The sequence below is a fragment of the Phyllostomus hastatus genome, unplaced genomic scaffold, assembly GCF_019186645.2.
Source record: "Phyllostomus hastatus isolate PE091 unplaced genomic scaffold, TTU_PhHast_1.1 phas_contig_1, whole genome shotgun sequence".
Classification (NCBI taxonomy): Eukaryota; Metazoa; Chordata; class Mammalia; order Chiroptera; family Phyllostomidae; genus Phyllostomus; species Phyllostomus hastatus.
The window spans coordinates 45,713,640-45,738,029 of NW_025333498.1; the positions used below are offsets into that span (position 1 = coordinate 45,713,640).

General features: G+C 33.9%; 1 protein-coding gene across 1 annotated transcript in view; it reads left to right on the plus strand.

Annotated features, from left to right (window-relative positions):
* The window catches only part of LRP1B (LDL receptor related protein 1B), a 1,811,620-nt gene that overhangs the window by 627,650 nt on the left and 1,159,580 nt on the right, over positions 1–24,390 (plus strand). The window contains exon 3 of the mRNA XM_045853515.1: positions 21,248–21,385. Coding sequence (XP_045709471.1) covers positions 21,248–21,385 — 138 coding nt within the window. The remainder of the gene's footprint in view (positions 1–21,247; positions 21,386–24,390) is intronic.

Genomic DNA, 24,390 nt, shown 5'->3' on the forward strand with positions numbered 1-24,390 from the left:
ACTACGTTCTTATATATGGGCAGGCAAGCAAGCGTTATACAGAAGCAGACGTGGCAGTTAGTAATTCGCTTACAAAGACCGCGTGCGGGAATTTCAAACCAAGCATTCTTTGCATAAGGCGGGAAGGCAGGATGTTTGTTCATTAACCTAGTAATCTCCTGGTTCTAGCTAGCTAGTTTTCTATTTTCTCATTAAAAACTACAAAGCACTGCTTATCTAGCCTACCCAGGGGAGAGCGTCTGCTAGACACAGGATGTTTGCTTTGACTGTACTTTGTCTCTTTTATCATTTCTTTTTAGCTACAATGTGGTTCTTGTCTATTAAGGTTAAACTTAGTTCTTAATTTCCTTGTTCCCAACATAACCCTCACAGGTTAGACTGTGGAGTTAAGAGTGGCACCTGTTTCTACATCATGTCCAACTCACAACATTTGACATGTGGCAGAATGAGACTAGACTGCGGAAATGATTTTCTTCAGTTCAGGTGTGGAGTGCCAGAGCTGAGCCCTGGCCTCTGCTTCCAGGTCTGGGGCTGTTTCCACCAGACCATAAGTCAGAGAATGTGTAAATTTGGGGGGTAGATAAATTTTTTCAAAAACAGTAACTTATTATGTCACCATGTACAATGTTTCTTTTAAATTTTTGTCATGATTACATCATGAATGTGTCTCATATGATTACCTACTAGAAGGCATAGCTTCATTTGTGTATAGCAGCTGATTTCAAAGCTAACTTTGCAGAAAATCTTTTCAAGTTACCAGGACTTCAACTTCAATGACAGTAGCAAAAAGTTGTAACTTCCGTCCTTCAATTTAAATTCTGTGTGTCATTAACTTCAAAGTTAATTGTGCTGTAGTGCTTTAAATATAAGCCAGAATCAATGACAACTGCTTGATTGGGCAGGAAGCCACTCTCAGACCACTGCATTTTGTTCATGTACTATATTATTATTTTACCTCTCATGTATTCAGAATTCATGAAAACACTGTGATATTGATTATTATTGTTATATCATATGCCCCACTTTCTACCTTGATTGTATCAGTTCATTATATATACATTAAAATATATAAAACATAAAATTTATGAACTTCCCACACTTTATCAGTTCCCAAGAAAATGAAAGTGTCTTAAATGAGAAAGGAATATTTTTCTGTGGAAAAATAAAGAATAAAAAAGTAGATCATTATCATTACTGGCCAACTTTGTGAGAAGGCATATTATACTAAAAGTATTTATTAATAAACAAAATTTTGTTTTATTTGAAAATGAGAGGAATTTAGAAGGAATTGTTATTTTCCACAAGTATGTTATCTGTAAGAAATAGGAAAACTGACAAAGGGCACACCATGCAAAAAACAAAGGCTAAGTGAAGATAATACAGGCTCTCTGAATCCTGTTGCTGGAAAGAACTCCAGTGATAGCCCTGTTTATCTGTAAAGCAATGGAGCAATTACATCTAGGCCATCCTTAAAAAGGAGATCTCCTCTGCTGGGATTTGTCAAGAAAAACTGAGTCCCTTCCCTCAGGAGACTACTCATGTCCTTGTTATGCATATCTAGTTATTTGCAAGTCTTTTCATGTGGATCATGTGGATCAAAAAGTGCTTTCTTTTGAAATTCTGAAGGAAACAACAACCTAAACCCTATTTCACTGTGAAGTCTTCATATAATAATCATCTTCCTTCAATAATAATGTCCTTAACAACATTCTTCCTTCTCTGGCTTCTCCAGGAAAATATTTCTCAATTTTTCAACCATTAACTTAAAAGCATAATCCCCAGATTTCATTCAATTTATTTTCCTTCTATGGAATAATTTTTTTTTCATATTTCCTAAAGTGTTACCCGGTACTCTAAAGGTGTTCTGAACAAAGGAGTAGCTTTATCTTTATAAATTTATCTCCTTTAGTAATAGAAAAAAACAAAGTTATATAATAATTTGCATGTAATAAGGCAGCCTAATTCTGAGTGCTAAACCAAATCTTATATATTTTACATTTTTTATTCCAAATTCAACTTCATATTGTTCTTTGTTTTTTTCTGACCAATTATTACAGATTAAAAATAACTTATTTAATAACCCAAGTACTAGCTATGTTCCCAATGCTTTATTCATTTGTGAAATAAAAATGTGACATGTGAATCCTCATTTAAATCCTCATTTCAATTATTGATTATCATATTAAGTTGCACAAAATCCAACCCAGACCTTTCAGAACCTTTCCTTTGTATAAACAAGGATGGACTTTGAGGGCATGATGCTAAGTCAGACCTAGAATGACACATACTGTATTATCTCACTTATATGTGGAATCTAAAAAAAAAAAAACAAAACAAAAACTCATAAAGAGAACAGCTTGGCAGCTGCCAGAAGGGAAGGCTGGAGTGAGGAAAATGATGAAAGTGATGAAAAGGTGCAAATGTCACTTATACAATGAATAGTTTCCGGAGATAAAATGTATTGCATGATCATGTTACTGAACAGAAATGGAGTCCATAGGTAAACTCCAGAAGCAAAGGTTTGGTGAAAAGGAAAGACATCAGTTTTTTAAAAACTAAACAACTTTGGAAGAGTGTCTCAGAGCTTCTGTCTCAGAGCCCCTCCCTTTCAGCACACCCAGAAATCTCCACTACCCTCTGCCAGACCAATTCGAGGCTGTGCCCAGAGTTTCTTCTTCCATTTAAAAATATTGTCCTTTGGGAAACACAGTCAGCTGCAGCATGATCATCTGGGCAGCTAAGCTTATTCCAAGTAGCAGTCTGGCTTCAGGCATTTTTCTTGAGTCAGTGTGCATGGGCCCTGCACAGCCACATGGCAAACATTTCCCATGCTCAGGGCCTGGGGCTGCTGTCAGGCCATCCAGTTTTTAGGGCATGCTGGCCCACAAACCATCCAGCCCCCACAGGGCAATCAAGGGGAAGGAGAAGGGCTGAGTCTCTGTCCTCAATCTATTTTCATCTCCAGGCCCCAAATCCTATGCGTTCTGGAAATGTCTAACTTCCCTAGCCAGTCTCTCCTTTTGCCAGGGTAGACTGGCAGGTCTGCACCTTCCCCTATCACCATGTTCCAGAAGGGAATAGGAGAGATTTCCCCTCTGTCAATCACCTTTGTCAACCCACACAAACCCCAGGCAAAGGTCTACCTCTGCTGCCACACACCACACATGTTAGCTCAGTGTCTGGGACAATGTGACATTGCCATAGTGGTTTGTTTACCCTTTACCCAAGAGTGGGGAAATCTATCATGTGCCAGCTGCAGCTTCAGTCCCCACTGCCTCCAGAGTTTCCTGTGACCCACCCCTACTCCAGGGCTTGGTATCAGTCTCTGTAGTTAGCAATATTGAATGGTATATTTGATAGTTGCTAAGAGAGTGAACCTTAAATGTTCTGATAATAAGAACATTTTAAGTGCTTGAGGTGATTGATATTAACTAAAGTTATTGGGATAATAATTTTGCTACATATGTATATATCACACATATATAACTCATTATGTTTACAAGTCAACTAATAGTATTGTCAAGTGTATCTCAATAAAACTAGAAAAAAATAAACCCTTCTGATGAGAAGAAAAAGGGGGTGGGATTTCAGTAAGATTTAAGAGATAATGCAAAAGACACAAAATCAAAAGAACCAGACATGGCAAGTCTGGTCCTTCCATTACAGGAAGGGAGAGATTCTACCGTATTAATTTAGTTTAATAGGCAAGAGATCATAGTAGGTAATAGTGTGGGCCCTGAAGCCATAATGTCTGCATTTGAATTCTTATTTCACAAAGTACAATAATAGCTGTGACTTTGTGTAAGATATTTATCTCCTGGATTTCTGTTTCCTGGTGTTTAAAATGGGAATAGTAAGTGTGCCCCATAAAAATGATCTCAAGGCTGAGTTCATTCCAAAGGGCTTTAGAACACTGCCTGATATGTAGGAAACATTCAATTATATATTAGCTATATCATTATCAAAGGAAAGCATCTCCTCTTAATTAAACACTAGATTGTCTTCTCTCATTTCTCAGACCAGCATAGAGACATAAAGCCATGTAAGGACACATTGCTGATGAAGGAATCTATGACCACTTTGCTCAGGCCCTGAGGAACTGAAAGTCTGGATGAAACAGATTAAGGGCTGGTATTTGTTTATTTAAGCCAAGGCCAACTTTGTAGAAGCCATAACTAAATTTTAAGGAGATTTACAACAAAAACATACATAGTAGAGTTCATATTTAAAGACAGACACCACTCAGAACATCTGTGGCAAACATCTGTTGGAATTGGTTACCTTTGGAGCAGAAAAATAAAAATATTTTCTCAGTAGTTTCACTGATGCCATAATAGATAGCAAAAGATATAAAAGGGTACCATGGTGAAAAGTTATTTTGCCACATAGGAAATTTGCAAGAGGATTTATATTTCAAAATGACAGTGACCTAATGCTTACATCAAAAAATGTCTTGAGGAAAAAAGATCCATAATTGTAGCCTATTAAACTGTATTACTCAGAATCCTACCCAATTGGATAATGGATTTTAAACATCTGGGATGTTTATTCTTCAGTAGAACTTTATACACAAGAACAAGTTATAAAAGTGCTATAAATGAAGACTTAATTTCAGAATAACAAAATATCCCTATTAAAAATAATTCTGTTGTTCTACTATTGCTTTTCAGCAACTTAAGGCATTTAATGGCTATGTTTTATTAGGCTCATGTTATACCCTTAGTTTGCTGTACTTTATAGTATGTTAACACCAAATACTAATGTTATACAAAGAGATTTGGTTCTGAAATATTTAAAGTTTTGCACTTTTTGTGTAAAACCAAAAAGTTCAAGTATTTAGAGTTGTGCTTTTATGCATTCATTGGTTGATTCTTGTATGTGCCCTGACCAGGGATTAAATCCTCAGCCTTGGCATATCAGGATGATTCTGTAACCTAGTGAGCTACCCAGCCAGGGCTTAGAGTTGTCCTTTGAAAACTCATAGTATTTAGTAACATAATCTTTGAGTAACATATGTTTTATTGTACTATTATATTAGGGTATTCTTTTTACTTTTAGAGACAATTCTTAAAAGACTCAGAATGAATTTACTTCCAAATATTTGTTTTTATTTTGTTATTTTTATAAAGTTATAATTTATTTCAAGATAGATACCTACAGTTATGCATTGTCAAATCAAAGTTATCAAACTTTTTCTTTCTTTAGTGTTTTGCAGTTTGCAATTTGTTCAGTGGATTTGCACTAGAGCTCAATCCTAGCAGACATTTATTCAATTCTTTAAGCATTTTTATGACACTTCAGGGTTAGGTAAAAGTAAAGTTTGGGCAAACAGAAATCATCTCTTATTCTATCTGCTTGTTTCCTCATCTCTTTACTCTCTTCTCCTGGACTCATTCCCCTGCCCTCCCTTCACACTAATACATGGCTAACAACAAGCTCACATACTTCCTTAGTTAGTATGGGTCTTTTATATCTTTAAACTAGGACACAAAGTGAATTCAAACTAGTTTCTCTAACCACTTAGTTAAATATTGAAGAATGCACTTTTACTACATGCAGTGGTACAAGTATAAGTAATTGCAGGTAGTAGACCAGAGAAGGCAGTTGGTCTAAATTATTTGAAATATCCTTTTTTAAAAAAGATTTTATTTATTTATTTTTGGAGAGGGGGGAAGGGAAAGAGGAAGAGAGGGAGGGACACATCAATGTGTGGTTGATTTCACACCCCCTACTGAGGACCTGGCCCACAACCCAAACATGTGCCCTGACTGGGAACTGAACTGGCAGCCCTTTGGTTCACAAGCCCATGTTCAATTCACTGAGCTACACCATCCAGGGCTGAAATATCCCTGATATCAGTATCTCATAGATCTAAACCAGACATTTAATTTTCCCAGAAGTAAATTTTGAGAAATGAAGGGAAGCAATGAAGGTAGGATGCAGGAGAAAAATAAGCAGGATGAAATTATATGTGTGTGTGTGAACTAACTAGTATATATGCTTGTTAATATTATACATATAATATTATATATTTCACATAGGGCTTGCAAATAAAATGAAAGGTGGTCTCTGCCTTAGCATTTCCTAGGTCTGAAGTTCTGACTCACAGTTGTTAAGGCTCTTCATCCTTGATTTACCATATAGAGTAAATTAAGAAGGGACTAATACAATTGTAACCAAGCTGTCAGATCTGACATCATATGATCAGTTCTTCATTTGTACTTTCACACTACCCATTCTCAGTCTCTAAAAACAAGTAACAGAAAACATGAGCTTTTTGCATAATTTCTCATGTCTTATATTTGATATATTCTCTGTAACTCATGAGACTTTTTTATCTTATTTTCTCTTTGACAATGTAAGATTCCTGGGTAACATTTGGAAGATTTTCTTCAGGATAAGATTGCATGTGCTGTCCCAAAGACAAAATGTTTCATAGGAATTTGCTGCAGATCAGCATTTCTAGGATATGTCAATATATTAATATTAATGAAAACTTAAAATTATGTCCTTCAGGCCTCTTTTAAGTGATGTTTTGTTTAACTTGTGGTTAAACAAAATGATGTGCTCCAGTTTTTAGACTCTATTTCCTGAAGGTATTTTCAGGAAACAGGCACTGGATTTAAAATCTGTTTTTGGAGGTGTGAGCACATCGCTATGCAAAGCATGGTCTCGGCTGTAGCTATACTGGTGTCACTGGGCAGCTGAAAGAAATGCAGAATTTCAGCCCTGACCAAGATCTGCTGGATCAAAATTTGTACTTCAGGTAGACACCTGGGTGATTCACATGTACATTAAAGTTGAGGTAGCATTGTCTTAGAATATGTAGTATGACTCTGAGTGTGACCTTGACCAAATGTTTAATATGAAATGTGGGGAAATATTTATGAGAAGCATAATCCATGAAAATCAGAACAGAGTAGCAAAATGGTGAAATATGTTGAATAACATATAAGAAGATGAAATCCTTCATGCACTCCAGAATAACATACCAAAATGTTTACACTATCCTGGGGTCATTTTTTTTTTACTTTTATACTTTAAGAAGCTTTGGATATCTATTTTTTAAAGGAAACATTCTAATAAAACACAGAATTTCTAAGACAACTTTGATTATAATTGAGGCTTTCTTAAAGAAAATTTTGGGGCTACTCCTTCTATCTTAAATACTGTGTTATTTTACCTAAGTGTAAAGGTAAACTTCATCAGATAATACTGTAATGAAACATAGGTGAAGGTAAAGGAAATGATGTGGTAAAGGATTTTTATATTTTCCCAAATTGACAGATTCTGGATGAGGCAAAAGTAGGTTTACAGTTGTTCATATGAAAAATAATGTAATAATTAATAAATAATATAAGAATAAACCCTGTGTTCCACATACTCATAACTGTAAACCTGCTTTTGCTACACCCCATTAGATATAGTTTTGCTCATAGTGAATATGGTTTTCAATTTTACCAGCTCAATGTGTGTGTTTGCACATATGTGCATAGAAGTCTGTAAAATTCCAACTTCAATAGATTTGAGACTAATTCCATGAGGTAAATGTATTGAAGTAACAAATTGTTTAAAATTTATTTACAGAGTAAATACGCAACTCAAAAATGAAAAAAAAGTCTGCTTTTGGAAATTTTTCATTTGGATGTACCTGTTCAAACTATTAATTTCACAACTCATGTTATGCATTGAGGGTGAGAAAAAAACGGGTCAGCTCTGTTACCCCATGCCTGATTTTCCATTCTGCACACTTCTATTGACTTTTCCTGTTCTTCTTTCTTCCTGTTTCAGGTCCTGTTGACCATTTTTATGTTTATTAACATAGTATAAAAAGTCAGAAAGGGCAGATACAGTGAAAAACATCAGTGGTTTTCTTTGCAAATATATCTGACAAAAAAGATTTGATGGAGGAGATCAGACTCATTGAAATTTTGCTACAATGGCATTTACTGTAGATCAAAATTTAATGTAAAGCTGACCAGTGTTGGAGTTCCTCAAACAGAATACGGTAAAATAGCCAACCAGGATACTCAGTTAATATATGAGTTTCATTTATTCTTCCATCTTTTTATAATTTTCAACATGGAGAATCAGAAAATTCCTTTTGTTGTTGCTCTTTTGCTTTGATTTTTTTCCTGAGCCAAGAAAATTTCAAGAGGGAATTTCAGTTTTGTAAATCATTAGGATCATCCATGAATATAAGGGATTCCTTGCTAGTATTCAAATAACAGTTATCAATAGTTCATTAACTTTTTCAGACCATTCAGATATCATTTAGTGGATTGGTTTCATTAACATTATTAGTCATGTTAGAATTCTGTGTGTTACTGTCTGTGCGTGTTTCAGTCTCAGTCTCATTCTTTCTGCATTCTCCTTTTACTCAGCATAAACCTCTTTATATACAATACACTGGGAAAAGAGTAGTTGCTTTATAAAATTTTAAGAAATGTAGCAACTGCCAGTAGATGATTTCTATTAAGAAAGAGAAACTTCTTTTACTGATTCACTAGTCAGCAAACATTGTTTATTTAGCAGTTGTTTTAGTTGTTCACATAAATTGGAGAAATTCGACTCTGTTTAAAAGAGGGGAGCCAAGACGTCGTATAAGGAACTGAAGCAATTACAGGAGCACACTCAAAGGCCCTGGAGTGCTTCTGTAGAGGGTCTCTAAGTGAGAATCTGGATGAGTGTTTATTGTTGGCACACTGAACTCAAACTTAAACCTGGCTAAGGCTCTGTCTTTTCAAATATGCAATTGAATTGTAAGTGGTATCAATTCTTCCTCTAATGGATTTGTATTGCTTCAAAGATACTTGGTCTGTGTCAGTTGTAGCATGAAGAGGATATACGAGTGGCAGATGTTAGGATGTAAAATCTGTCTCTGGAAAAGCAGAAAGGCAGATAATTGTACCATATGGTATTTGAACCTGTGATGTTGGCATCCTTCATGCCTGGCTCCAGCTTGCCAAGAAAACCAGGCACTAAGACTGTGCCAAGTAACAGAAGCAGCAGGCCTTTATCAGGGAGAGGTAGCAAATGACAGGTGGCCAGTCTGCTTGATCCAGAGGATACACCACCAAAGTGGAAGTAAGTCCTGGTAAAAGACTGATTTAAGTGATTGAACAGTTTTTGTGCTAAAACCCTTGATTGATCATTAGAAGATTTTGGCTTTACCTTAGCAATACATACCATTTAAAACTTATTTGTATTTAGTGAGGACAATGTAGACATGTAGTAAGTATTCTGTCATCAAAGCAAAGCATGTAGGAACAATGTTCCTAGTTAGTACTTGCTGAAAACAGATGATACAAATTCCTCTAAGCACAATTGATTATAGAAGGTGTCTGCTGTAAAGAATATTCAGTATTCTGTATTTCATCTGGTGTTAAAAACCGGGTATCTACCCTGACTGTTTAGGTATTGACATAGCACGACATCACACCCGGACAGCTAGCATGGTTGTCTTTCCTATTTCTCAAGATCCTTCTGAAATCTGCTTCACAAAGTGGGAGAGAAAAAAGCAGATGGACAGATGATACATTTAATTAGGCTTTATTGCCTTGTTTGTTTCTTTGGTACACAGGATTGAGATTATAGCACAATGGGTATAACATACTACAAAAGAAACCAGGTTTTGAAGATGTAAGAGACCTAAATTCAAATAGTAACAATATAACTGTGTAACATTGAAGAAGGTATTTGTCCTTTGCAATCTTCAATGTCCTCGTCTATATAATTGTAATACTTAACTCAGAATATTCTTGTAAGGCTTTAACAAGATAATGGACATTACATGTTTATCACAGAGGCTGGGACATAAAAATTACTCAATAAACAGAAGTTTTCCTATTAATATAATGCTACTTTTACAGAATGCAAGAGAAAACTGTTTTAAATAAAACTGCAGCATGAAATTATTTTCACAGTTAATATCATTTTGAATAACATGAAAATTATATTTGAAGAATATTTTTTTATCAATAGCTTTTTAGCTATTTGATTTCAGACCATAGTTTGGTCTGAAATCCACAATGTATATACTCTGCAAGTAATTCAAGGCTGTTATGTTAAAGAATGTCTGCACCAATCAATGGCTTCCAAATTGTGCTGTTGGACATTCTGTCTTCCTCTCAAGCATAAGTTGATTTATAGAAGAATCACTGTATCTCCCAACATGGTTCTTCTCCCAGTGACAGATGATTAACTGCACATGTGTGACTTGGCCCCACTCACTGCAAAATTGTGCATGTGCTAATGGTCTCCCAAATGATTGTTTATTTGTTTCACATACACCATAGAATTTTTTTCAAAATGTGATGAAGTGATTCAAGGCATATATTTCTACCACTTCTCCATTTTTTTCTCATCCATTCACTGCAACTAAATATCAGTTTTTTCCCAAATAGAATAAGAAATGAATAACTCTTATTAAATAATGATTTTTCTACTCATTGTTTATGCATATCACAATGAGTCCATGCTGTTTGACCAAAGTTCATGGAAGACTTCTGTCTAAATCAGATAGCTGTATTTTTTTGTTTTTGTTTTTTGGTTTTTGGTTTTGTTTTTCTGTCAGTGAGTATAACTTAATGTTGTCTTAGGTGAGCCCTGCAAAATAAGATTGCTCTCTAGTTTGTGTGGACTTGTTTTCATCTTGTCTAACTTATGACAAAGAACTAATTGGATGAAAAATGACGCTTGTCATGCATTGTATCCTTAAAGAGAACCCTCTTCCTCTGTAGAGTTCTCAGAAAAGAAATCTCTCTTTAGAGTGGTGACAACAGTGCCTCTATGTGCACAGTTTGGCTCAGAGGCAATTTCTAACACAAATGTGAAATCAAAGATCGGACTCTCAGCTGTCCTGACATGCAGATGAACCAGTTGGCTGTTCTTACTCCTTGTCCCTTTGTTGCAGTAAAACTCCTTTTCACCGGGAGATGTGTGAATCTATCTGATTTTAGCTTGTCTTTTCCTGCCAGGTATCATCTGTCTTTTAACATTCTTCCTCTGGGGGATCACTTCTGTTTCAAACTGGGTATGTGTTCCACATTCTCCCAAACTTCAAACTGTAATCCGGAGCTGTCCCTGGGATACAATAAGTAAAGTAACCCAAGAGAACAAGAGCAGAAATCATTGGCTTTAGAGATGAAACACTTATATTCTATCCTGTATTTCAGTAGAAAGATATTCCCAAATGGAATATTATACCTGCTTCCTTAGTTATTATATCTGTAAATTGGGCCAATGTTTTCTTTACATAAGAGTTTTAAGAAATTATTAGAACATATGTTTTACTTCTTGGAAATACAATAGGATTTCTGCAAAATGGAAATAAGCATCATCTTTCTGGTTCATTGGTTTAGCACACATTTATTTATTTCAAAAGAGGGTCAAGAGCCAACTTTAGAAAGCAATACAATTGCTACACAGAAGTGTGCCATCAGCATCAATGAAATGCCCCTTTCTCTCAAACAAAAGTACCTTGCCATTTTCCCAGAGGGCCTAAAATCTTCATCTTTACAGTTAATCCATTGTTTCTGTAAGAATCTTGCTTAAATGCAAATACATTAGCACATAGTTTACGAAGTTGGCTAGTAAAGAGCAGGACTCAAAAAAGCATGAAGCTGTATTTTAACTGAGGTGGAGGAAGTGAAGAAGCCATTTTTAGACATGTTGACAAAGAGAGAGTGGGATAAATCTAGCAATCAAGTAACACAATAAATAGTTACATGGAGTGGGATAAAGGAGCATTTAAAAATACCTAAATAACACTATTTTTTAAATCATCTAAGTTGAATTTCCTCCATTTGTGTGATTTAATGAATGGCAATGTTGCAATGGTAGTTACTCAAAAAACAGTGATTTCATTTATTTTCCTCTCTATTTGCCTTTAAATGGAAGGTCAGGAAGCAAGACAGGCCATTGACCTGATAAAGTTCTGATTTCCAAAGCTATAACTAAGAACAACAATACTTTTGCTATATTCGTATAATAATATTTGTTTGCCAATTTAGACTGTACTCTAAATGTTCACAGTTTCAGTGCAAGAGAATGATACTGCTTAACCAATATATGTTCAATTGTGACAATCAATTAAATAGATAAAAAATCACTTGATATATTCTGAAGTTAACAGAAAACATACACATATACAAACACACACACAAAAATATAGGGCTTGCTATTTTAACATAATAATATTTCTTAATGTAATCTAGAAAGTTATAAGTAAAAGAGTCTTAACTGCCTATTATTTATTTATGCTCATAATAATAAACACAATGGTGACTTTGGTCATAGAAGAATTATTCTAACATGGCATAATTTTTCTTAGGTAACCAGGCATGATTTTCTTACATTAAATACATAAATAAAGCTCAGTATGTTGCATACAAGGAATTTTCCTACATAGAGACTTTTGAAGAGTAAGGGCTAAGAAAAATAATTTTTGAACCTTGGAACGAATTATCAAAGCTGCAACATCTCATTCCTCAGGGATTATTTAAAAAAGGACAGATTTCAGAGATGACTGAAGGATAGTGTAGCCAGACAAAATCGATCACTTTTACATCTCTCCCCATTCTTAAAGCTTTACAACAACCCTTTGAAATATGTAAACACATAAGCCCTTACTAGAACCTATTTTACACAGAAATTATTTCTTTTTTTAGATTATTTTTATTTTCAAGTATATTTTATTGATTATGCTATTATAATTGCCCCACTTTTCTGCCCTTTATCTTCCTTTGCCCTGCACCCCCCTCCCACCAACCTTCCCCCCTTAGTTCATGTCTGTGAGTTGAATACATAAATTCTTTGGCTTCTCCATTTCCTATACTATTCTTAACATCCCACTGTCTATTTTGTACCTACCAATTATGCTTCTTACTCCCTGTACTTTTTCCCCCATTCTTCCCACTTCCCCTCTCTCATGATAACCCTCCATATGATCTCCATTTCTGTGATTCTGTTCCTGTTCTAGTTGTTTTCTTAGTTTTTTTTTTTAGCTTTAGTTGCTGATAGTTGTGAGTTTGTTGTCATTTTACTGTTCCTAGTTTTCATCTTCTTCTTTTAGATAAGTCCCTTTAACATTTCATATAGTAAGAGTTTTGTGATGATGAACTTCTTTATCTTTACTTTGTCTGGGAAACTCTTTATCTGTCCTTCCATTTTAAGTGATAGCTTGGCTGGATTGAGTAATCTTGGATGTACGTCCTTGTCTTTGATGACTTTGAACACTTTTTTCCAGCCCCTTCTTGCCTGTAAGGATTGTTTTGAGAAATCAAATGATAGTCTTATTGGAACTCTTTTATAGGCAACTGTCTCCTTTTCTCTTGCTGCTTTTAAGATTCTCTACTTTTCTTTAATCTTGGGTAATTATTTCATGTAATTATGATATGCTTTGTTGTGTTCTTCCTTGGGTCCAACTTCTTTGGGACTCTCTGAGTTTTCTGGACTTCCTGGAATTCTATTTACTTTGTCAGATTGTGAAAGTTTTCTTTCATTGTTTTTTCAAATAAATTTTCAGTTTCTTGCTCTTCCTCTTCTCCTTCTGGCACCCTTATGATTCGGATTTTGGAATGTTTAAAGTTTTACGGGCCGTTCCTGAGCCTCTCCTCATTATTTTGCAATTTTGTTTCTTCATTCTGTTCTGGTTGAATGTTTATTTTTTCTTTTTATTCCAAATTGTTGATGTGAGTCCCAGCTTCTTTCCCTTCACTGTTGGTTTCCTGTATATTTTCCTTTATTTCACTTTGCACAGCCTTCCCTTTTTCCTCTATTTTGTTACCATACTCAACCGTTTCTGTGAGCATCCTGATTACCGGCGTTTTGAACTGTGTATCTGATAGGTTGGCTAGCTCTTCATTGCTTAATTATGTTTTTTCTGGAGCTTTGATTTTTTTTTTTCATTTAGACCATATTTCTTTGTCTCCACACACCTGTTGTGTTCTAAGCGGTGGAGCCTTGGGTATTCACCAGGGTGGGGCAAACGTCTTTGCTGCATTGTGTGGCTATGTGGCGGGGGGTGTCAGAGTGGGAACAATGCCACTTGCTAGCCTCTTACCCTACTTTCAGTCACTTCCTCTGGTATCCACAAGCAAATTGGGCCCTTCTGGTGGTGATTTCTGGATGGGTAGGTCTGTGTATTTTCTAGGACCCTGTGTCTCTCCAATGGATTCTCCTGTGAGGCTGGGAGTTTTTCCCACCACTGCTACCTCCAGAGGTTTTTACAGCTGGAGGTTTTGAGGCTTTATTTCCCCATTCTGGTTTTCCAGAATCTAAATCCTCCCGGTTTATCCGCACACAAATGTGGGACCTCCTGCTCCATCAGTTACTGCCTTTTCTCGTGTTTTCTCTGCCCTACCTGCCTGGCTCCACACCTCCTACTAGTCTGGATGAATGTTTCTTCTTTAACTCCTTGCTTGTTGGGCTTCTATACAGTTTGATTTTCTGTCATTCCTGGTTGTTTTTGTTTTTAAATTTATTGTTTTCTTTCTTTTGGTTGTGCAAAGAAGCAAAGCATATCTACCTATGCCTCCATCTTATCTGGAAGCTACACAGAAATATTTTCATTTGAGTGAGACCTATTAGATTGAGTGTACATTTGTCTTTAGAGATTGTTATTCATATTCTTGCATCCTCAAGTGTAATCATATAGATTAAAAAATGATATCAATATTTTATTTGGAAGTTGGACCTCATAAATCCAATTTTAATTTTCTTTGAAATACTATAAATTTCTTTCATTTTATCCCCCTTAAAATAGTTTGTCAGATGAACTATCTCACATACAAAAGTAAATCATTCTTGAAAATAAGACAAGGGTCTTATAAAGACAGTGTAGAAAAATTGTATTATTTCTGTAAATGTATTATGTGATTAATATTATGTTTAATATTAATCAGATAAATAACACTAAGTGTCTTTTTGTTATATACTAATTTTTTCCCAAAGAACATGGAAAAAACAATGTTTTTCACATGCTTTACAGTTTTCATAAAGTGGCACATATTGCTATAACATTTTGATTTCTTAACTGTGAGAATTATAATTGATGTTATAATGCAATATTTCCACATATTTAATTGCATAAGACATACCTTTTCCTTTTAAAAGATGATTGTCTGTATTTCTAGGAAGGAACTGAATCTGATTGTGTGGAAAATTATTCTTTAAAAAAGATATAAACATAAAAATAGAAAAGACTAAGCATTTGCAATCAAGTTAATGATGCTCCAGAAATCATTATATATTACTTAGTTATAATGATACTAAAAATTGTTTTTAAGTTACTTTAGAAAAGTTAATTTTAAGGCATTTGTTAAAAACTCTTAGAAATTATTGGATCTTTAATTTAATAAATATAAAATCTCCACAGGATACAATATTCAAGAGCTAAATATTACAAAGCATTCTATCAATAGAAATGGTTCTTATATTCCTGAGTATTTTTTTTAACTAGTATGAGGCTTTATTAGAAGTTGGATTTTAAATACATTTTCAAATTATAATCAAATCTCAATCTTTTATGTGAATCAACAGGTACCTTCAAATGAAATCCAAGCTGCATAATTTAAAATTTTAATTTGGGAGGCATTTTATGTCTTTTGGTACTAACTTCTATACAAAATTATTTTTACTTAATTTTATATTAACTAATAATCAATATGTTTTCCCCTACTTTTTGCTTTATGTTGTAAAGAGAAGGAAGTAAAATGAAAATAAATAAATGAAAGGCCTTGAGACTCATGAAATATATGTAAAATTGTATATATCAACACAGTTCATACATTATGCCAGGATGTTTTTATTGTAAAACAAAATGTGATATAAATAGAATCCATATAAGTGAATAGGACCATGTGGGGTCAATAACCTTTATAAAAACTCCTATTTTTATAGTGCTTCCCAAACCTTGATTTCATTTGTACTTTATGACAATCATATGAGGTAAACACTATAAGTATACCCATTTCTCAAATTTAAAAAATAAGTCACAGTGAAGTTAAATATGTTAAGTTTAGATAACTAAATAAGTGGCAAGTAAAATCTTTAATACAAGGGCTTGACCTCTACATATTATAATTTTTATACTATGCCATACTGTATTTATAATAAAACTCTGATGGACAGCCAGGAGTTAAGCTTGTTTATGTAAGATTTTGCCTGGTTAAAAGAAAGAGGTTTACTTTCCAGATGATAATATTGCAGAAATACAGACTCAGAAGTGGGAAAAATTTGGTTTATTTTAGGGAGGTAAATGATGACACTGAATGAAGTATAAGGACTTTATTTAGTGTAAATACTAAAAATAATTTATAAATAATGCTAATTAAATTTTGATTAAATGATGAAATCAGGTAAAGAAATCTGGTTTTGTTGTAGCCAACAACTAAAAACAATTAGGATTTTGAGAGTAGTTGTTTGGGTGAACATAGTGTTTGCAGCATTTATTCTGGGAATGTGTTGATGGGGAAAGGTAACTTCTAGAACATAAAAAAAGTAGAAATTAGTGAGAAGTTAAAATGTATCTTGAACATTATTCAACCACTGTATATTAAACACCTGTTCTGTGTCAGAAATTGTACTAGATGTTTATGTTTTCCAGAAAGAGACAACTGAGTTTATGAAAGAATATGTGTGAAATGCATCCCAGTGTTTTCATGGAATGGTGCAAATAACAATAACAACAATAATAATAGTGTGACTGGAGTATGAGAGGCATGAGAAATAATGGTGGGAAGTGTGTCTAAGAGAGAGGAATCCTGGTCAGCTTTGAGGACACTGTTTGCCTCTGGCTTCACTGTTAATGGGACCATGGAGACTTTTGGGAGAAGCTTAGCAGTGGTGGAAGCGGAGGCTACTGTGAGAAAGAAATGGGAATGCAGCAGATCCAATCTGTATTTTGAAGAAATTTATCAGTTAAAAAAAAAAGTAAGAAAGAAGGAACACTGATTGAAGGAAAGTTAAATCAGCAAAAGGGATTTTATTCTTGAGTGAAGGTGAAGAAAAGTGGATGAAATTGCAGGCCAAGAGCTTAGAGCCATTATTGGAGAGTACAGTATAAGCAAGCAGCAAATCTTAATAGAACAAAACAACTCATGGGATGTGATAGAGTTAAGGAGAGGAGGTTCACATTGGAGGATGAGGATTGATGCTGGTCCTGCTAAGACATAATGACATAGTGACAAGTAGAGGTATTTTACTGTCTCTGTCATTACAGAAGAAATACCTCCATTCCCTCACAAAATTCTCTATCCTAGTTTTCTTTGAACAGAAAAGGTATTTGCTAAAGGTATGTCTTCCTTTTCTATGTCTTACTGAACAAAGTAAGATGTTTATGTGTAAAAAACAATGTAAATATTCAAAAACATACAAATGAATAATGTTATACTTAAATTATCCTAGAAGACTTGTTTGTAAAAAAAAATTAGTTTAAGGAATTAATCACATGTCAACTAATTGTGTAAGGCTTATGAAAATTTAAAAAATGATATACTATTCTTTATTGATATATTTTAAATCTTCCCAATGAATGAGAGTGTTTTTTTTTGTAATTAATTATTATATGTTAAATTCTACTACCTTGCTCAGGTCACCTAAAACTAGATTTGAGGGACTGGATATGTTTTCTGAGTACGCATTACTGAAAATTGAAATGTTATTCTCTCTAGGAACACAATACTTGCTAAAATTTTTAGTGTCTTTGTAATATTTTGAAATTTCTCACATGCTCCCAGTTATGCCAGTCCTTCTCTGAGGTCCCTCCAAATCCACATGATTTAGCAACTAAGGAGGTAATTCTGGGTATATGAGGGAACCTCCGACCCTACTTCTTGATAAGGTTAGATTATGATTTCTGATTTTAAAATATATGAATGGCTAAAAGTTTTCATGAGGTGGATCATTTAAGGTAATATTGACATATTCTCAGGAGTTCATGCAGGCTCCATTATCACATTGCTGTTCCATGTCACACAAATAAGTGGGTAAAAGTAGTGAACAGATTGAGTCTCCTCTCCATTTACAGGACAGACTAAAGAAGCCCCATGGGAGAGTGCAAGCCTTTACTGCACAAATAATGGCTGAGAATTAGGAATGGATTATGCCCCAAAGCAAAAGTACAGCAAATACCCCTACTGCTGGGCTCTGGGAGAAATTTCATTCAGGCAGTCATTTATTGTTTCTCACACTGACCTGTTTATATTCACATTTTCCAGAAATAATGGCAAAATACTGATTTTAGTAGAGTTTTCCAACTATAGTATCCTAGCACTGGCCATAGGGGTTTAAGAAATTGATCTCTCAATTTTAAGGTTAATTCCTCAGGCCTGGGACAACCTCTACAACTAATTTCTGCTACTTACTTCAGTGTAACTTGCAAATATTGTCTGAGGTGCTTCAATATGAAAATTTGGGGAATACTGGTTAAGGTGCAATCCATCCAGCCATGGCCCAACTATCTTACCAGTAATGCAGTGTTGATGGAGACCAAGACGATAACATATCATAGGTGGGGAAGAGTGTAGTGGTTAGTCTAGAAAAAAACCTATTGACTATTTCATTACTTCAAACAAATTTCACTTATTTTCCCAAATTCTTACCACTGGATGAATTTAATAGATCTATATATTACCCTTGAAAAATTCAAACATTTTTCTTGGTTTTTCAAAATTCATAAGTAGCTGAGCCTTTCTTCTGAACATCAGCAGTGCACTTTACTCCTTCTGTCATGTTCACCCCTTACCCAACAATCTACTGTGAAAAATTGTGCTCACATGAGAACCAAAACATGTATCACTTTGTGGGGGGAGGGATATATAAGGGGACTAAATGGTAGTGGAAACATTATAATAAAGATTAATTAAAAAAAAGAAAAAATAGAGGATCTTGTTTTTTTATAAGAACTGCTAAATCACTTTTGGTTTCTAACTGTAAATATCTAAAATTTCCCAGGTTTATGAAGTGCTGATTTGTGGGTCATTTTTTTTTCATTTTCAGAGAATCTCAATGATCTACTCTAAATGTGGCTTTGACAGTGCAAGGATGTGTGATTTTAAATATTTAGGAATAAGACAATTTTAAGAACTACTTTGTGACTTGGTCATAGAAGTGTGCACCTTTTAAAAATAATTCATGTTTTTAAATTTTATTTTAAAAATTGATTTATGTTAATCTTAAAATACATATTAAATAGCTAAAAACTCAGTGAAAAAAGTTTCACTTTTATTCTTATAAATTGATTTTAAATTAATATATGTGTACTTTAGTTATATATGGAAATAAATGCTTATTTTTAAGATATTGACACTCAAATAGCAAACACATGTTACACAGTAAGATGAGCTGTGCATTTGTAGAGATAGGTATCTGACAAAACTAGTAGTCTTTTATAGCAGTAATTGTAAAACATACATGAAAAGATAGAGAGATACCTGTTAGTGCCAATACTTCAGCTAGTGAAATTACATCATAAAAATTTGTTTACATCTCTCAAACACAAAAGGTTTAAAGTTGTTTTACCATCAAACAAAATCACATATACCTATAATTCATATTTGATGAGGCGTTTCAAAAAAACACAACTTACTTTCTGTTGGCAACTCCAGCTACTTTTGTTTTCCTTGTGTAATACTTCTTGCTTTCTTTTCTCTTTTTTCATTTTCTAATTCTTCTGCAATTCTTATAGCTTTGCATATCCTAGAATATGTTAGATTGGCCTTTTCACTATTTTTGAACATTTTGGGGCGGGGTTGCAGCAGAAAAGAAAGTTATGAGATACAAGTGTTTACCAAGAGGCAACTAACTCACCTTCATGCAAAATCTTTATTTAACCATGATAATAGAAAACACTTAGTCCTTGCTAGGAAAAATGCTAAGAGCTTTTGAAACAATTCTTACAACAACCTGGTGAAGCAGAGAAAAGGTATACGACTTGCTCAAGGTACTCAGTTTACAAGTAATGGGACCAGGAATTGGACTCAGTAATCTGGCTCCAGAGTCTGTTACCTACTCCACTATTCTCCATTTACTCACATGAATAATACATATTGAATTTGAATTCCTACTCTGAGCCTGCACCTCACAATGCTCAGTCCTTTACCATTAGCACCTTTTGACAGTCACAGCAACCTTGCAAAGTAGACTCAGTTGATAGTTCCATTTATAGATGAGAAACCTAATGCTTAGTTCATTGAATAAATTAATGCCTCATGGGTTTTGCTAGAACTGTAGTTAAAATCTAAATGTGTCTGACTGTAGAACCTGATTTGTTACCATAATCAGTGTCAGATTAATACATAATTGTAGGCATTGATTGGTATGATCGCACTTTGGATGTGGGAGAATGGAGTAAGCCTTAGAGTCATTACAGGGAATTTGGGTCATTATAGCAGAAGTATAGGTAGGATTTGGGAATTAGATACAAGGATATACCTGAAATTTAGATATGATAGTATACAACTTGGGTGTTTGATGGAGATTTGGAATTGGTGACCTTTGAGAAAAGACTCTGCATTCTGACTTTAGTGCATTTTTAAAAGTGAAAAGGGTGATTTTGTAAAGTATACTTACCAGCAACAGGTGAACTTGAGGATTATGCCCTGATCATCACTACCTCCTCACTCTTTCTCAGATTCTATTGTATTGTAGTTGCTCAGTGAAGTTGTTTTTAAGAAAAAAAAAGAATCCACATACAAATGAGTACATAACTAGCTAGTTTTCATATTCTTAAACAACATTAAAAATAAAAACAAAAAAAAATTTAGGTTGTCAGAAATTCATTTGAATTCCACTAAAATGTTTTTGTTCGTGTTACTTGATGTAATTCTAATAAGAACCCTGCCAGAAAGATGTCATTATCTGTTTTTCACAGTTGAGGAAATTGAGACTTATTGGGTTTGAGTGCCTTGTTCACTTATCTAAGTTTATGAGAAAGAACAGAGACTCAGAGCAAACCACAGATTTTCAATTCAAGCTACTCTACTGATTGAAAAAAATATTTGTGTTTTTAATGCATTCTTTGAAAACAATACAGAATGTTTTATTTCCTATGCAGATGTTTTAATTAGGTTTTTAATCATAGACTAATTTCAATGTCTGTCAGAATCAGAGCTTCCCTGTGGTAGTATTTCTATACTTTTGATTCAAAAATTAATTATCATAATTTTTGTGCTTAATAATTTTAGTATTCAAAAAATTAATGAACTAATCCATTTCAAGCTGATCATTTTTACTATTTTTTCAGGTCCTGAGGAGGTAGAAATCAAGTGTCCCCTGAACTACATTGCTTGCCTTGGTGCCAACAAATGTGTTCACTTATCCCAGCTGTGCAATGGTGTCGTGGACTGCTCAGATGGGTACGATGAAGGAGTGCATTGCCGGGGTGAGTCCATTTATAGAACAAAGCACCTGAAATATTAAATTTTCATAGTTTCAATGAAAGTTCAAAGAAAACCTGTAACCTTCCTTTTCTTTAAACCATAACCATATCAGTTATTGAGAAAACACAAATTTTATTGCCAGAGACACTCAATATGCATTTCAAAGCTGCAAGTACTACGCTTTACTTAAAGTACCATTAGAAAAAGAAATGCACTTGGACTTGAAGTTGGGCTCTTAAACAATTACATATTTCATAAAAAATAATACTTTTGAGAAAAGGAAAAATGAAAACACTCTGTCACAGTAGACTGAGCCACATGCTGCTATACAATCATTTCTCTGAACCTTGGTTTAAACAAAGAACATTTGAAGTAGAACTTCTGCAAAAAATGTTTTACTAGGGTGTGTTCATGAGATATTTTTCCTCAACATTATTTCTATGAAGTTGCACTAACTTTCTTGTAATTTTATTTCTTTTTTAAAATAAATATCTAAATTCTACAGTGGTCAAGGTTTTACCTGTATATTAATGATAGGAGGGAGAAATAAAAATATCAAAGTTAATTAAAAGTTTATTGCAACTGGTACATTCTAGGAACATTGGATAGGGAGGGGGAATGGAATGTGAAACAGAAAAATGGAAAAAGTTGACGATTAAAAATTAAGAAACACAATCAATGTATTAATCAAGTGAATCAGGACACTAGAGGGAGCCAGGAAAGAAACCACTGAATCACAGATACCTCTAACAGATTCTTGCTGGGTGAGTGTAAGGAAAAGGATATTTACTGAAGCTGATGTCAAAGAGAAATCTGCCTTTCAAGTTGAGGATAGAAGAAACTGTAGAAAACTTGAGATGCATGTCTGATCTGTGGACAAAGTCACCCAAACTAAATGCTGCCATGTGGAAAAAGGTCCTAGGTCACCCAAAATTCCAATTTTTCAGCAAGAGCTCCATGTCTTTGTGAGTTTAAAGTTTTCAAAGTCAGCTACTGATTTTTAAAATATTGTATAGTCCATAAAATGCAGGCCAAACAAAAGGCCTGACATGGCTTATTGGCTGCCAGTCCCCCAACTCGAGGCTGAAGGAAACTGAATTCAAGACCAGAGGAAGAGAGATATTATCATTAAAGGGAGTAAATCTTAGAAAGGTAATCTAAAGCAATGAGGGCACTGAGAGACCCTGTATCAACTAGTCACTAGGTCCCTACCCTCTTCCTAAGGGATATCCAGTTACTCTGTTCCATGTACAGATTCAGACTGAGAAATTAAAGTTATTTCTTCTTTGACCAGCTTTCCTTCCCTAGCCTTGAACTCTGAAACCATCATGTAAGAAGCCAGCAAATTCTTAGTTTCAGTTATGAACACATGTGTTATAATAATTAATAAGATGTTTTATTTTTATTTAAAGATGCTCTGTGGCATGTATTCTTTTTAATAATTATATATTATATTAATATATTATAATACAATAGGAGAAATTAATTATATTTTCTATACTTTTTTGAGAAATTAATTATATTTTCTAGAGCCTAATTCTATCTACTTCAGTTATAATTCTAGGTTCTTTTTACTGTACATTAATTTTTTTTCACATAGACATGTGTGACTAAACTTCAAAAAGAGCAAAATCATCACATTGCCAAATACTGTCTTAGAGGTGATTGCACAAATTTGAATGTATTAAAAATTTTTCAGTGTTGTTGATTATAACAAAATATATTTGAGTCATCAAAAAAGACATACAGTTGTAATCTGAGTCTACTTAGATATATCCAATAAAGGTTATGTTAATGGCAAAATAGGGGATTCAACTAAAATCATAAAATATTTGAACAAAAATTAAATGGTATCATATTTACCTTGATTGTTTTTAAAAAAGATCAATATATACTCCGGACTGAGGTATAATTAGAGTATATAGTTGGTTATATTTCAGTCTTTCTTCCTGTGCCAATTTATGTTTTATAATTGTTGTAAGTTTCATATCTTTATCACAAGTGACAACCATTTTTATTTTTTTATAATTTACCAGTAGGAGGCTGATTGTACTACTTTGGCCTTTTAAATAGATCTAGATTTCACAAAATAAAGTAATTTTAAACTCCTAAGTAATTAGTTATGACCGGTGGTACACCTAGAAAAAACAAGTACAACATATTTGGATTTCTACTTATATTTATCAAAGTGCAGGGTTTTCACCTAATTATCTGGTCTGGTACAACTACAGTGAGTGGTAGAATCAATGTGACTGAAAGATATAGTCATTCCAGAGTCAGTGGTTTGATAAAATGTTTCTCCATTGAGAAAAGAAAATTAAAGATGTGTTTGCCTCTCTGGCAGAGTACCCCTGACCTTGGACAGCAATCACAGCTTTTGGACAACACCAAAATGTCACATGTATATGATTTTTTTTAAATGAGAGAAGATGACTGATTATAAAGAAAATTATATCATATGAACTTATTCCAAATTCCCACCATCAAATTTTCTTCCAATTTTGGGTTACACATAGTGAAAAATGTTTTCTGAAAAGATAATTAGGCACCAGCCTATTAAATCTGTAAGGAACTGTTTTATTTACTATAGACATACAATTAAGAAAGAAAACAGATTAATTCAAACATTGCATTAATCTTTAGAAATGCATTTTCACTGAAGCATCTAAATCAACTTCTGTTTCCATTGCTTCCTCTTGGTTTTATTCTAACACATATTCTAATTTAAACTTATTATACATGAAGCATAAGATATAATTCAAACCTGGGTATATTTTTTTTTCTAAGAAAGGCATTACATTTAGTTGTATATTTGTATTCTTGATGAAAATTAATAAGGAGAAAAGTTTAACATTTTGCAGCTGATATTCTAGTCTTGGGAATGTTTTCTTATTAACTGAACTGTTTTCTGAATGTTTCCTAGAAAAATCAATTTCTCCTGGTGAGGGTAATAAAAATATCTATTATTAATGATTTTCTGTAACACTGATATTTTAATCTCTATAAT